The following is a 14,708-nucleotide window of genomic DNA, read 5'->3' on the forward strand; positions in this document are numbered from 1 at the left end:
ATGGACGTATGCAGTTGGTGGAGACAAAATGGGGGGAGAAAGACAAGACAGGGAAGCCAGGAAGAAAGGGAGGAAAAAGACAGTAAGAGACGAGGGGCAGGGCCAGAAAGAAAGCAGGGGTAGGAGAGGAAGCAGGAAGAAATCTGGATTCAAAGTTGGTGAAACTACTGTGCGATTCCTCTGCCTCACTTCAAAGACATTCATTGTCCATTATGTGTGAGTGTGGCTTTTCTCTGCATATATGTTTGGACCGTGTGTGCTGGTGTGGTGCATGTGGGGGTCAGAACCAGAGTTACGGATGGCTGTGAACCATCATGTGGGTGCGGAGAATGGAACCTTCTACAAGAGCAACAAGCACTCTGGTCCATGGAGCCATCTCTCTGGATCCCATCCTATTAATTTTAATTGCAGCTTAGGTGCAGTGTGTAAGGGACGAGTCTTAAAGAGAAACTAAAGCAAGGTGTGGTCCTAAAGAAGGGTCTAGGCCAGTCACAGGTGTAGCCTGTCCACAGGACTTTAACAATTTATTTAATTTTTTGGTTATTCTCTCATACAATATATCTTCACCTCAGCCTCCCCTCTCCCCACTTCCCTCCCCACAGTTCCCAGATCTACTTCCCGTCTCCCCCAGATCCACTGCTCCTCAGTTTCCCTTCAGAGAAAAGCAGTGGTGTAATGGAGCAAGGCATAACAAGATTTAGTAAGACTAGGCCTAAGTCCTCATCTCGAGGCTGGCTGAGGCAACCCAGTAGGAGGACCAGGGTCCCAAGAGCAGGCAAGCGAGTCACAGACACCCTCTCTCCCATTGTCCCACAAACACTTCAAGCTAAACAACCACAGCGTATATGCACAGGGCCTAGCTCAGACCCATGTGGGCTCCATGATTGCCACTTCAGTCTCTATGAGCCCCCCACCCCTTAGTTGATTCTGTGGGCTGTGTTCCCCTGGTGTCCTAGGCCACTCTGGTTGGGTTCCTACAACTCTTCCTCCCTTTTCTCACAGTGCCCTCTGAGCTCTGCCTAGTGTTTGGCTGTGGGTCTCTGCATCTGCTCCCCTTAGCTGTCAGAGCAATCCTCTCTGATGATGACCAGGCTAGGCACCGATCTAGGAGTATGACAGAACATCTCAACCATTTCTTTAAAAAGACTTTTGGCCCACTGTGTTGGGCAAATAGAAAGAAAATTTACCAACAAGTAGATAAAACCCAAGTAGTGTCACATGTTTTGCAAAGAGCTTCCACTCACATGTATCAAGTACCTTGACTTAATCAGGATTTTGTCAGGAAGATTAAGCTACAATAATTGTCCTTAGAGCCACCTTTTTCTCCCTCAGCCCTCTGAAGCACTGAGTTCCAGGCACGGTTAGGAGAGCAGTCTGGACACAGGCCACCATGCTCCAAAAGAGGACAGGGAAGGGCAACCCGAGGGTATCCAGTACTTACCTGAACCAGCAGCTCCAGTCTTCTGTCATCCAGCAGGTGAACCTGGCAGTGCCTGCCTTCTGTCATCTGTGGGGACAAAGACAATCAAGAGATGGATCAGACCTGGTCTGCAGGAATCCTCAGACTCACTCTATCTGTCTAGGCGGCGTGCTCCAGTGACTTCACCAGTGGGATTCCCAGAAGCAGACTTAGTATAGGCGTGCAAGAATTAGCTATAAACTGCAGTCTGCAGACTACATGAGGCCGAGGGAGGACAGCTATCACACTTAAGACAACAGGAGGGTTGTTTTGTTTTGCTTTGCTTTGCTTGTTTTTTTTTTTTTTTTTAATAACTCGACTGTATGGCTTTTGAATGTGAACTCTGGAGATGAAATATGCTGTGGGTTGAAAGTAAGAGTAGGATAAAAAGCAAAGACTACTTAATGCACCCAGGAAACAATAGCAGCAGTAAGCCCAATGCCCATATAGTAGGCCAAGCTCACACAGGGCACAGATCATGTGGAGAGAAGCAGGTTTCCCAGAAACAAGCCTATGTTTCCTTGAGTCACGTTGACATTTCACAAACGCAAACACCTTCCATCATGGCTGCACTCTGGTAAATTCGATACTTTTATTACAAGAAGAGTAACACGAGACTGAAGTTCAAATCCAAAGGCCTCAACTTTTGAACTCTTTGCCCCCTTTTAATAGATCACCGTTTATAGTTAGCAGTTAAGGTGTACAGCTGACAGTTTGACATATCAATTTTCAATATGTAATTTTTTTTTAACATTGAAAATCGCAGCTCTGGGAAATGCTGGTTGTAAAGCAACGGCCCTTCTCTTGATAAACTCACCCTCCAAACCATCCCGTCTGTAGTTGTCGCCACCCTGTCCATTTGAGGGGCACCCTGAAGACCACCTTTACACTCACTTCTGGTATGTACATTTATAGGTATTTTCTTCTTTTTCAGACACGGCCTTGCTGTACGGTCTAGTCTGGCCCCAAACTTAACAGCTCCTGGCCTACACTTGCAGGGGGATTACAGATGCAGGCCACTGTTCCCAGAGTGTCTTTCCTTTCCCCCTCTCTTGGTGCAGCATTGAGACTGAACTCAGAGTCTCGTACATGTTAGGCAAATGCTTTAACAATGAACAACATCCCTGGCTCCTAGCTTACACTTGTATGCTAAATATCTTTCTTTGATAGACATTTACCCAAATGAAACCAGCACTGTTCTTTATGTGAAGACACCCATCCATGTTACGCCTAAGTGTGTAGGTGCGCACACACTCACATAAACCTTCAGTTCAAGTGTGATCAAGCCACAGTCACTGTGGGACTGTGATAGGCAGCCTATTTTGGTTGAATGGGGCTTGCTCCGGTGACCCAATAGAGAAATCTACAAGGGATGGAAAGGCGAGCCACATTCTCAGATTCAGGCATCTGTCCATAATTCTGTGACTATCAGTCACGCAGTGTCCCAAGCTTCTGGCATTCTGGCTAGACTCCACCCCCACAGTTACCTGGCAACAGCAAGATATCTCAGCCCACTATAAGAGGGGCTGCTTGGTCCCTCCTCACTCTCTTTAAGTCCTTACCTTTCTTACTCTCTAGTTCTCCTTCTCTCTCTTTCCCTTCCCCCCTATTTTCCCCTCCCCCCCCCATAGCCAGCCTCTCTCTTTCTACCTTATCTCCTTTCTCTCTACCTTTCTACAATAAAGCTCTAAAACTATAGACTTTCTCTGATCATCAAGGCCCTCTGTGCTTGAATGATGGGATGGGCTTTTTTCCTAATGAGCCATGTCTAACCTCCTGTCAGAAGGCCATCCTGTGCTCCAGCCACAGACCTGACCAGGGACTCTCACCCACATGGGAACCATCCAGCTCCCCCTCTCCTCCTGCCCTCTCCTTCCTTCATCCCAGGGGCTGAGTGCTGCCCCAGGGTCCCTATTCTGTTCTCAGTTCCTCTGCCCTATCCAGTGTGGGATGCAGGAGGCTGGGAACCTGGTACCTAGGCCTGCCCCTTGTCCACCACCCACCTTGTGGGGTAAGTGGCTTAACACAGCCAGACACCCACCCGGGGCTGTGTGAAAACCATTCGGCAGTCCTCCCACGTCTGCCCACCAAGAGCACTGGAACTCTGGCAGGATGCGGGTTCTCTCCCATTCCCCTCTTTCCCCCACACCCATGGCTCCACAACTCACAGCTTTGCCTCCTGTGCCTTTCACTCCAGTTATTTTTGGAAAAATTCCCTCTAGGGCTTTATTTTTTATACATAATCTGTGTCATGGGATCACGTATTGCTATACAATGGTATGAGTCGCCTTCTGAGAGCTACCCAGACTTGTCTCCAGTCCTAAGATGAGCAACATCTCAGTTGCAGTGTCTATTTTTTTTGGCCATGAATGTTGAGATTGTTGGGTTACATTTGAAAAGCTTGGACAACATTCTTGTCCTTTCAGGCACTGTACTCAGACATTTGTAAAGCGAATTCGAAAAATGAATTGAGTTGGAGGTGGTGGCGTGCTCCTGTAATCCCAGTGCTTGGGAAGTGGAGGCAAGAGGATCGGAGAGTCAAGATCAGTCCTGGCTACAGAGTGAATTCAAGGCCAATCTCCTGGGCTACCAGAGCACTTACTTCAAAAACTCAAAGCGAATCAATCAATAAATATTAAGAAAGTTGTGTTTGTTAGCACATGCTTGTGGTTCACCTGAGATAAAGCAGACCATTAGAGGGCAGGAGTTTGAGACCGGCCTGAGCAACATAGAGAGACCCTATCTCAAAAACATGATAGACACCATTACTGGACACCAGCTGTATACATACATGCATTATCCTAGGTGGCTTATAGACATTATCTCTGAGCTGTAATGGTACATTCTGCAATTCCTATTGTTGTCCATATTCAATAGTTGAAGCAAGAGAGTTCAAGGTAGGAATAAGTAACCGGTTTTCAATGCAAAAAGAAAATCTCCATTTTCAGTTTTGATTGAACTCTGGTTTTTTTTTGTTGTTGTTGTTTTGTTTTGTTTTGTTTTTCATCTGTGAACAAGCTTAGCAGGTCAGATCATGGGGTTATAGACACATGGCCCACAGAAACCACAGAACTGGTGATAAGAGGTGAGTGGACAAACTTTGCATAGTTCATAGCCACAGAACACATTCTTAACTAAGTAATGTAAAGGTCAAATATACCCCCAGGGTGGCTCAGTCAATAGGGATGTTAGTGCAGGATGATCAGTTGTGCGGCCTCCTGGGCCTGAGTCCACATCAGCTTGGCTTGGGATTGAGTGCAGTGCACAATGCCATTCAAGCATTCATGCTGTCAATCATGTGCTCACACCTGCTCAAGCAGCAGCCTTCTGAGGAGAGTGCATATTAAGTATAAAGTCTCATTAGAGTTTTTCTGAAAGGCCTGGTGCTGCGGCTCAGAGGTGAGAGGGTTTGCCTAGCATGCATACCATGGGGGGCTTGCTCACGGTGCCCCCACACACTGGGTATGGTGGTACATGCTTGTGACCTCAGCACCAGGACAAGAACATCAGGGGAACCAGAAGTTTGAGGTCCTCCTGGACTCCACAGGAATTTGATACCAGCCTGGGATACATTAGAATCTGCCTCAACCATCTCTCCTGCAAATGTCTTCAAACAGCAACACCAGAACAATGTCTTCATTTAATGGGCTAGTAAACTGACGCTCAAACTTTAGGATAATTTATTCAAAACTACTCAGGAAAGTAAAAGACCAAGTCGAATGTGAGTAAGGTGATTGGGCATCGCTACTCTGACTACATGTGCAAGGCCCCCAGTCACAGACATAGTGGTGAATGCTTGTAATATCAACAGTACTCAGGAGGCTGAAGCAGGATTGCCAGGAGTTCAAGGCCAGCCTGGGCTACCTTGCGTTTATATAGTGAATTTGAGATCTTGTATAAAAATAAAAACCAAAAACTAAATCACATTAAACTGAATATGCAAATTAACACAAAAAAAATAGAATCCCAATAACACATTAAAAACAGAGGTGACCAAAAAAACCACTCTCTTTCTTTTTTTGGTTTTTCAAGACAGAGTTTCTTTGTATAGCCCTGGCTGTCCTGGAACTCACTTTGTAGACCAGGCTGGTCTCGAACTCAGAAATCCGCCTGTCTCTGCCTCCCGAGTGCTGGGATTAAAGGCGTGTGCCACCACACCTGGCTCATCTCTCATTTTCTAGTTCTTCATAGTGTAGGGGGTTGTAAAGAAATGTGTTGGTTTAAACTGTTGTGCTTTTGTACCCATAAGAACTAACTATATATGTGCCCTATAGAAAGTTGAAAACACACACACACACACACACACACACACACACACACACGTGTGCGTGCAGTGTAAGTTCACTAAGGAAAATACCATAATATTTTAAGCTACTTGGTTGCCTTATAATCCAAATACATTTATTTCTCTCTTTTAAATATGTATCCATTGGCATATACCTTTGATTCCACCACTGAGGAGGCAGGCAGATCTCTGTGAGTTTGAGGCCAGCCTGGTCTACATATCGAGTTCTAGGACAGTCAGGACTATGTAGACACTGTGTATGTCTCAAACAAACAAAAAAACAAGGCAAAAGGATCTGTTTGCTATGTGCCAATTTGTTTTGACGTCTCCTCCAACCAATTGACATTCTTTCTCAACACACAATTTCTATATCCAGCTCTCTTTTTTTGTTTTATTTTAACAAGACAGGGCTTCCTGTAGCTCAGGCTGGCTCTTCTAGTTCCTATGTAGCATGTAGCTGATCTTTCTGTCTCCACCTCCCAAGATATAGATTACTCTAGACTATTAAACAGTGACTGCCATTTTGTTGTGACAAACTGTGCAATGGCATATAATTTGAACTATAAATGGTCACCTGTTCCAAACCGGGACAATCAGAACTTCAGTTCAGAAAATCTAGAATTGGATCAGAAACTTTGGCTGCCGTGGGGTGATTGCTGTCTGCAGAGAAAATCCTGCATGAACAAAGCATAGGACAGGTGGCTGAAGGAGACCCAAGAAATCAGGTGGGTCAAGGGGAAACTTCAGAATCTCTGTCCATCTCTAATGTCTTTCTAGTTTTCATGCTTCTGCTGGTCTGTGTGAACTTATGTCTTCGAATTCCACAAAACTCCTGAGCGTCTCAGAATGAGGCACCTCTGTTCTCTGTTAACCTGACTTGCATTGAATTCAATTCTTCAGATAAGACACACAGGGTATGTGGGAGATGGGTAGGGTAGTGCATCTTGGAAGAACCTGCCCACTTCTGCCTCCCATCTTACCATCCCTAAAATTACAGGAGCAGACTTCTGTGCCAAGCTCTTTCCAGAGGTTCTGAGGAGTCTCAACTCAGGCCCTCATACTTGCCAGGCATTTCTTTTATCAAGTAAGCCTGCTCTCCAGTCTATACACCATGGGTTTCTGTAATTAACCAAAACAAGTTATTTATCAAGGCTAGACTCCAAAATGATGGCCCACACCATCTGCTCACCATCTCGGATGTGTCATGGAGGGCAAATAGCCCTCAGAGAGACTGACAGGCAGAGAGGAGAGTATCAGACACTTCTTGGATGGTGCGGTAAGAGATGATGAGGGTCAGCAGAGGAGGGCAGGGGGAGAGCGCACAGTAGTATTTGCCCATGCTTCGAGCATCCTGTTCAATATTCCCCGAATCCCTTCCCCTGCGGGGCGGTGCTTCTGAGGGGATGTTCTAGGGATGATTTGATTGTCAGTAGGAACAGAGGGGGCCTGCCCTTGTCACTTGGAGGCTGAAAAGTGAGAGGTGTACTGTGTTCGTCAAAACAACACTTATGAATAGACTATAGCTGACAACAGAAACTAAGAGAGGCCATCAAATACACATTTCAAGGGAGAGCTTCTCTGACAAGGAGAAGAATTGGGGACATGGGGTTTGATTTCCTCCATGGCAGAATGTGACAGCATAGGGCAGAATAGATCCATTGTTGGATATGGGTCGTGGTTTCTGGTTCACCCAAGTGGATGAACTGTGGGGAGTCCTGTCAGAAGAGTGAGCAAACCTTGAGCCAGTAAAGTTTCGTGGTACCAGAATGGGTACCAAAGTACGAAAGAAGGTTCTGCTGAGCACAAGGAAATTGCTCTCAGGGATTCACCTGGGGCATGAATTCAGATAGATTAGTCAATGTCTGTTACTGATGCATACTTCTGGATAAGTCTGTGAGGGTGTTCCTAGGAACCATGCAGTCACAAGGACTCTGCCCAGACAAATGGAATAATCCTTTGGTGAATTCATCTGATGGTATTACTGAGAGGTGCTAAAAAGGCAGGAGTCAGTCTGCTTGGAGGAAGGAGGTTGCTAGTTGAGTATCCTTGGACTCTGTCTTATCTCCCCCACTTCCTGTTTGTGCCCTTTGCTCTGCCCCCACCCTTCCCCCTCCCCAGTGGCAACGTGGTGAATAAGTTCTCCAGCCCAGCCTTCCACTACCATGATGCTCTCTTGTCCAAAGGCATGGGCCACGGGGACCAGAGCAGGCTGGCTCCTCCTACAGCAATGAACCTTCTGGTAATTCCTCATAGATATGTCCACAGAGCAACCTGATAAAGAGAGTTCCTCAACTCTTCCTCACAGATGTTTCTAGGTTGTGTCAAGTTGGCAGTTAAGGATAGGACATGCCCTGTTTCTTTGAAAACCAGTTAATAGGTAAACTTTTCTATAATCCATACACACTCATGGTAGAGAAGCTGAACTGCAGGGTAAATTAACAAGCCAGTTAAAAGGCACATGACAGAGAAATTGTGCAGAGCTGACAGAATCAGGAAGAGAAAGGAAATAAATAAAGAAGAGAAGGGGACATGGGTCCCTGCATGCCTTCAGTCTGCAGAGCCAGGGCTCTTTAATAGCAGTTCTAACAGCATGGCTCCCAGGCACCCTCTATTATCCAGGTGTCACCACACAGTCAACCCTGTGATGTCCCTGAGGCAAGTACTCTCCAAACTCCAACATTGTGAGAGAAACTGAAGGCAAACCCCTTTGACCACAAGATTCACAAACAATGAAACAAGAACTCAGCTGAGAACCCCCGGCTCTTAGTCACATAGCAATGCACACAGTCGTGAATCCAGCACACACTGACACACATGGGGAAGCCTTTCTGTGAAGGCCATTCTGGACAGATCACATCAACAGGCAGAAATGGAAAACCAGTACTACGAAGCAGGCATGGAAACTCATTTTCAGATAAGTCCATGGGAAGCACTTAGAACTATGGACTTTATAAATAGACGAGGAAGAGCATCCGTTAATGTTTGAGAGGGCGGGGGGGAGGGGGAACAGTCAGATTCACCCAAAGCCACACAAGTCACTAAACCTAGACCTGGGAATGAGACTGAACTCTGGCTTCTGAGTCAGAGCATAATTGAAGTATTTAAAGTTACTCAGCTTAAAAAAGCCATCTAATTGAGATGAATGTTATCTCAACAGATCAGTTAATATATACATATTTATAATAATAACAAATTTATTCTATATGGTATATGATATATAAGTATAAAGGATATGTTATATACATAATACAATTATATAAAGCATGACTCAAAAATACTTGATTTTCTAATTTCTACCAGGGCCGTGTTTGAGCAACACATATGTGGAATTCCTTAATTAGATTTCTAAATCTAGAATCACTTTTGAGCCCCACAGAGACCATGGGAATAGTTTCAGAATTTACCTCTAGCGGTCAATGGTCAATGATTACTAATAGTAGCAACTTCTCAAATAAAATCCCACAATGTATGCATTCAAACTCGATCTCTTTGGAGATCCCTGTGCAGCACCCGCCCAGATGATTTGCCTTCTCCCACCTCTTCCTCACCCAACCCCAGGTATCTGGAGGTTAGAATGGTGCATGCTGGGTTAGAACTCCCACCTCAGGCTGCGTTTGCTTCCCAGCTGATAAGAGCAGGTCCTCAGCTTGCAAGTGCTGGTAACGGGTGGAAAAGCTTTGTGTAGTGGGTCAGTGGTCATGTGGGGGAAGGCCTACAGGGAAGTGAGAATCTGCTACAGCCTTGACTTCTACTGCCAGCACCCAGATGTGGCAGTGCACGGTGCCCGTCTGGCTTGCGAGGGAACACTCACCATCTGGCTCCAGCCCCAGCCTTTCTACCTGACCTAAGAGATTTGAGGAGATCTGGGTGGTAAGGAACCGAAAGGCAATCCCATACAGTGCAGAAGGGATCTATGTGGGGTCAGATTAAAAGTAACAGGAAACAACTATGGCAAAAGAGCAAACTCCCGGCTGTTTTGGTTTTGTTTTAGCTGATGTTTGGAATACAGAAACACTTGAAAAGGAAGTAGCAAGCTTCTTATTTCCCCTCCTTCTTCTGGTTCCCTACTGGCTTTTCCTGAGACTCAGCAGAAGAGACCTTGCTTCATAAAGGTGGTTTCTCGAGGTTTGAGGTGGTATGACCCAGGCAAGGTCAAAACTGCTATCTGGATGAGGGTAGAGTCAGCTCTCTGGCCAGGTCCAGGGCTCCCACGGTTCTATCTCTGAGAGGACATGGCGAGGGAGTGATACCTTCTAAATGTGGACTGGACCTCTCTGCTTTCCGATGTCCAATCTCTTCCCAAACAAAACACCCAGAAACTAACTTCGCTCCCATTGAGAAAGACAGATCTATGATGGTTAATATTGTCAACAGGTTTCATTTCACAATCTTCTAAGTATGCCTGTGAGGGGGCCTAGATGAGTTAACTGAGGTTGGGAGACCCGTCTTAAATGTTGCTGGCACCATCTCATGGGTTGAGGTCCTGGACTGAATAAGAAAGCCAGCTGAAGATGCTGGCAAGAATGTGGAGAAAGAGGAATACTCCCCCATTGTTGGTGGGATTGCAAGCTTGTACAACAACTCTGGAAATCAGTCTGGCGGTTCCTCAGAAAATTGGACATAGTACTACCGGAGGATCCAGCAATACCTCTCCTGGGCATATATCCAGAAGATGTTCCAACCGGTAAGAAGGACACATGCTCCACTATGTTCATAGCAGCCTTATTTATAATAGCCAGAAGCTGGAAAGAACCCAGATGCCCCTCAACAGAGGAATGGATACAGAAAATGTGGTACATTTACACAATGGAGTACTACTCAGCTATTAAGAAGAATGAATTCACGAAATTCCTAGGCAAATGGTTGGACCTGGAGGGCATCATCCTGAGTGAGGTAACTCAATCACAAAAGAACTCACATGATATGTACTCACTGATAAGTGGATATTAGCCCAGAAACTTAGAATACCCAAGATATAAGATACAATTTGCGAAACACAGGAAACTGAAGAAGAACGAAGACCAAAGTGTGGACACTTTGCCCCTTCTTAGAATTGGGAACAAAACACCCATGGAAGGAGTTACAGAGACAAAGTTTGGAGCTGAGACGAAAGGATGGACCATCTAGAGACTGCCATATCCGGGGATCCATCTCATAATCAGCCTCCAAACGCTGACACCATTGCATACACTAGCAAGATTTTGCTGAAAGGACCCTGATATAGCTGTCTCTTGTGCGACTATGCCGGGGCCTAGCAAACACAGAAGTGGATACTCACAGTCAGCTATTCGATAGATCACAGGGCCCCCAATGGAGGAGCTAGAGAAAGTACCCAAGGAACTAAAGGGATCTGCAACCCTATAGGTGGAACAACAATATGAACTAACCAGTACCCCCCGGAGCTCGTGTCTCTAGCTGCATATGTATCAGAAGATGATCTAGTTGGCCATCAGTGGAAAGAGAGGCCCATTGGACACACAAACTTTATCTGCCTCAGTACAGGGGAACGCCAGGGCCAAGAAGTGGGAGTGGGTGGGGGGGGGAACTTTTGGGATAGCACTGGACATGTAAATGAAGAAAATGCCTAATAAAAAATTTGCAGCCCCCCCAAAAGAAAGACAGTTGAGCCCCAGCTTTCCTCCTCCTACCCCCCACCCCCATCTCTGACTATGGATACAATGTAACCAGCAGCATCAAGCTCTGTCTGCCATGACTTTTGGCTACAGCAGATTGAGCTGTGAGACAGAATCAACACTTCCTTCTATCAGTTGCATTTGTCAGTTATCTTGCCCACAGTGATAAGAAGAGATGCTAACCCAGGGCCCACCCCTTCTACTTTTCTTTGTGTCTCAGATCTCACCTCCAAGTCAGTGCATTCACACCAATCTCCTTTTCTTCCTTCACATCAAACCTTGGTTCTATCTTGGGGCATCACATATGCTGTTCTCTCTGGATGGAACGCCCTGCCCCCCATTCAGTTCATTCTCAGGTCCCTTCATGACTTTCAGATCTGAGATCAGGGGTCTGTTGCCTTCTTAGGATGCCTTCCCTGCTTCATCTAATGTGGAGCCTCCTCCACTCCATTGTGCTGTTCTGTGTGCCTAAGACCTACAGTTCTCATTTAGCTATATCTGTCAGCCTGCCTTCTACCACTAGATCTTAAGTTTCACAGCATGGGAGACCTTGACTCTGCTGTCCCTTATTGCTCCCCTAGGGCTTCGATCTAAAAAGAGGGTCTCCGAAAATCTTCTGACTGAGGGCTGGGAGTAACATGCTTCTAAGAAACTCATGCAAGTCTGAAGACTTGAATAAGGACCCCCAGATCCCATGTAGAGCTGGATGCAATAGAACATACATCTGTGATCCCAGGGTATCTATGGAGAGATGATTGATGGAAACTGAAGAGTCCCTGGGAACTTGCTGGCCAGCTAGCCTGGCATATGAAGTAGCGAGCGAAATGAGATCCTGCTTCAGAACCAAGTAGAAGGCGAGGACAGATAACCAGGGTTGTCCTTTGGCCTCCACTGAGTGTCATGGCACCTGCTCAGGTCTTCCTAGTGAATGAGTTGAACCTAGATGCTAACACACATCCATAAACATTTACTTATACCAGTCGTTCTCAACCTCCCTAATGCTGTGACCCCTTAATACGGTGAGTGCCTCATGTTGTGGTGAGCCTCTCAACCATAAAATTATTTTCATTGGTATTTCGCAACTGTAATTTCACTACTGTTATGAATTGTAATATAAATATCTGTGTTCTCTGGTGGTCTTAGGTGACCCTTGTGAAAAGAGATGACCCTCGTTCGACCACCCCCAGGTTGAGAACTGCTGATTTATACTGATAGAGCGTGATCTAAAGAGAGGCTGTTCCAAGCAACTCCCAAGCCATGGCCCAGAAAACCTGACACACCAGGAAACAAAATTTCCAACCAGAGAGCAAGGTGAGCCATTAAACTCCACATCAGATGAGAGACTCTGGAGCGAGAAGGGGCTGGGGATGGGGATCTAGGCCAGTATTACTTTGAGACCTATTGAATGGATGGAGTTTTATATTTCACCCAGATGATGTCAATTCCAGCAGAACAGGGCCCTTTTATATCATCTCTGGGTGGTGACTGAGCGTGAGCTATTGACACTCTCATCCCGTGAATGGCCTGCACTGACACAGATGTCTCCAGAAAAGTCAGCTGTGATTTCTCCTTTAGTTCTCTCAAGACAGAGCCTGTCTTCCCAGCATGCAACTGCACTGTCTATGAAGCCCCGACTTAGCAGCACACAACTGGTGCACTCTTGTTGCCTGCTGCTAACCAGCCCCCTAAGTAGCAAGCGCAGCTACTCTGATTAGGCAGAGGCAAAGCAGAGTCCTGGAGGGGCTGCTCACACTGCTACAATGTGGGGTGGGATTCACAGGACCCTGGCAGAACCCTTGGGAGTGGATATGGTGAAAGAGACAGAGGTGAAGGAAGAAAAGCAGATTGCAACAAAGTTTTAAAAGGAGAAAAATGGATAGATGAGGGAGGAATGAAAAAAATGTGTGAGAATTCAGTTTGCTAAAGATGAATTTGAATGATGAGTGTGGCGGTGTATGTGTGTAATCCCAACAACTCAGGAGTCTGAGGCAGAAGTTCAAGGACAGCCTTGGCTAAATGAGACCGCTTGTCAGAGCAAACAAGAAAGGAAGAGAGGAAACTGAACCAGTGAATCGCTGCCGTAAGGAAATGTAACAAGAAGGAATGGCTAGGCTGGGTATCTCCTGAAGTCACTGCCTGAATTTACTCCTGGGTTTTACATCTCAATCCAGAAGGAATTCATCCATTCTGAGTGAGCAGCTTCCTGGCTCTATCCTGCTTCTACCCGAAGGTTGCAGGATGATCAGTTGTGCGGCCTCCTGGGCCTGAGTCCACATCAGCTTGGCTTGGGATTGAGTGCAGTGCACAATGCCATTCAAGCATTCATGCTGTCAATCATGTGCTCACACCTGCTCAAGCAGCAACATTCTGAGGAGAGTGGCACTATCAGTACAGTCAGTCAGTCAGTCAGTCAGTCAGTCAGTCAGTCAGTCAGATGGTTCCACAAGGGCAACTGCGAATGGAGCTTGTCCTAGGGTTCTGAGCCTCAGCACCATGGTCATTGCAGCAGCAAAATCTTTGGTGTCCTCTGTGATGTAGGACCACTGACCAGTAGTAAGTGGATACTTCCCACTACTGTGACACTAGATCCATCTCCAAACGTTGCTAAATGTCCGCTCCTGGACAGAATTATTCCTTTGGAGAAGAACTGCTTTAGAGACTAGGAGAGAAAGTCTGAGCAGTCAAACCAGTAAGAAGTTTTCAGTTCAGGCAAAGGGCTTAAGGCTCAGCAGGTCAAAGGGATGGTAACCAGGTCTGATGCCTGAGTTTGGTTCCGGAAACCCGCAAGATGGAAAGAGAGAAGATCTAAGTTGTCCTCTGACTTCCACAGATGTGTCCGGGAAACTGACATAACTACCTACCTACTGACTTACCTACCTACCTACCTACCTACCTAAACAGACAGACAGACAGACAGACAGACAGACAGACAGATAAAAGCAAAAAAAGAAAAAAGAAAAAAAAAAGGCAGGGGTGGGGCACTTGCAATCCAGCTGGCCAGAGAACCCAGCTCAGAGCGCAGCTAGAGCTCAATTTCCCTCTGCCCAGGAGGCCTGAGAAAGGAGGCTATGGATTGAGAGAATGTTTCCTTGTTCTTTGTTGTGGACAAGTGGCCACCAGCCGGGACTGAAAAGCTAACCTCTTTTCTGGGCATTAGCACGCAATTGCAAGCTCCTTTCTGCCTGGGGGAGGTTTGAAAAGGAAAGCCCACAAGGGAGGCTGATGGTTTAATTTCTAGATCTTGGATTCTGTGCACAGCTGGTTTGTTGTTGTTATATTGTGGTTTTAGCACCCATACCTTGGGGGAAGACAGTCCCTGGGGGTGGCATTT

General features: G+C 46.2%; 1 protein-coding gene across 5 annotated transcripts in view; it reads right to left on the minus strand.

Annotated features, from left to right (window-relative positions):
• Frmd4b (FERM domain containing 4B) overlaps nt 1–14,708 on the minus strand; it is a 330,791-nt gene that overhangs the window by 135,151 nt on the left and 180,932 nt on the right. For 4 of the 5 annotated variants that reach the window (NM_145148.2, XM_030255350.1, NM_001346637.1 and 1 more), the window contains one exon: nt 1,442–1,507. In NM_145148.2, coding sequence (NP_660130.2) covers nt 1,442–1,507 — 66 coding nt within the window. Of the gene's footprint in view, nt 1–1,441; nt 1,508–9,346; nt 9,438–14,708 lie in introns of those variants that run through there. The other variant, XM_017321537.2, reaches the window with a different exon arrangement.

Source organism: Mus musculus, chromosome 6 (genome assembly GCF_000001635.26).
Source record: "Mus musculus strain C57BL/6J chromosome 6, GRCm38.p6 C57BL/6J".
In the NCBI taxonomy this organism is placed as follows: Eukaryota; Metazoa; Chordata; class Mammalia; order Rodentia; family Muridae; genus Mus; species Mus musculus.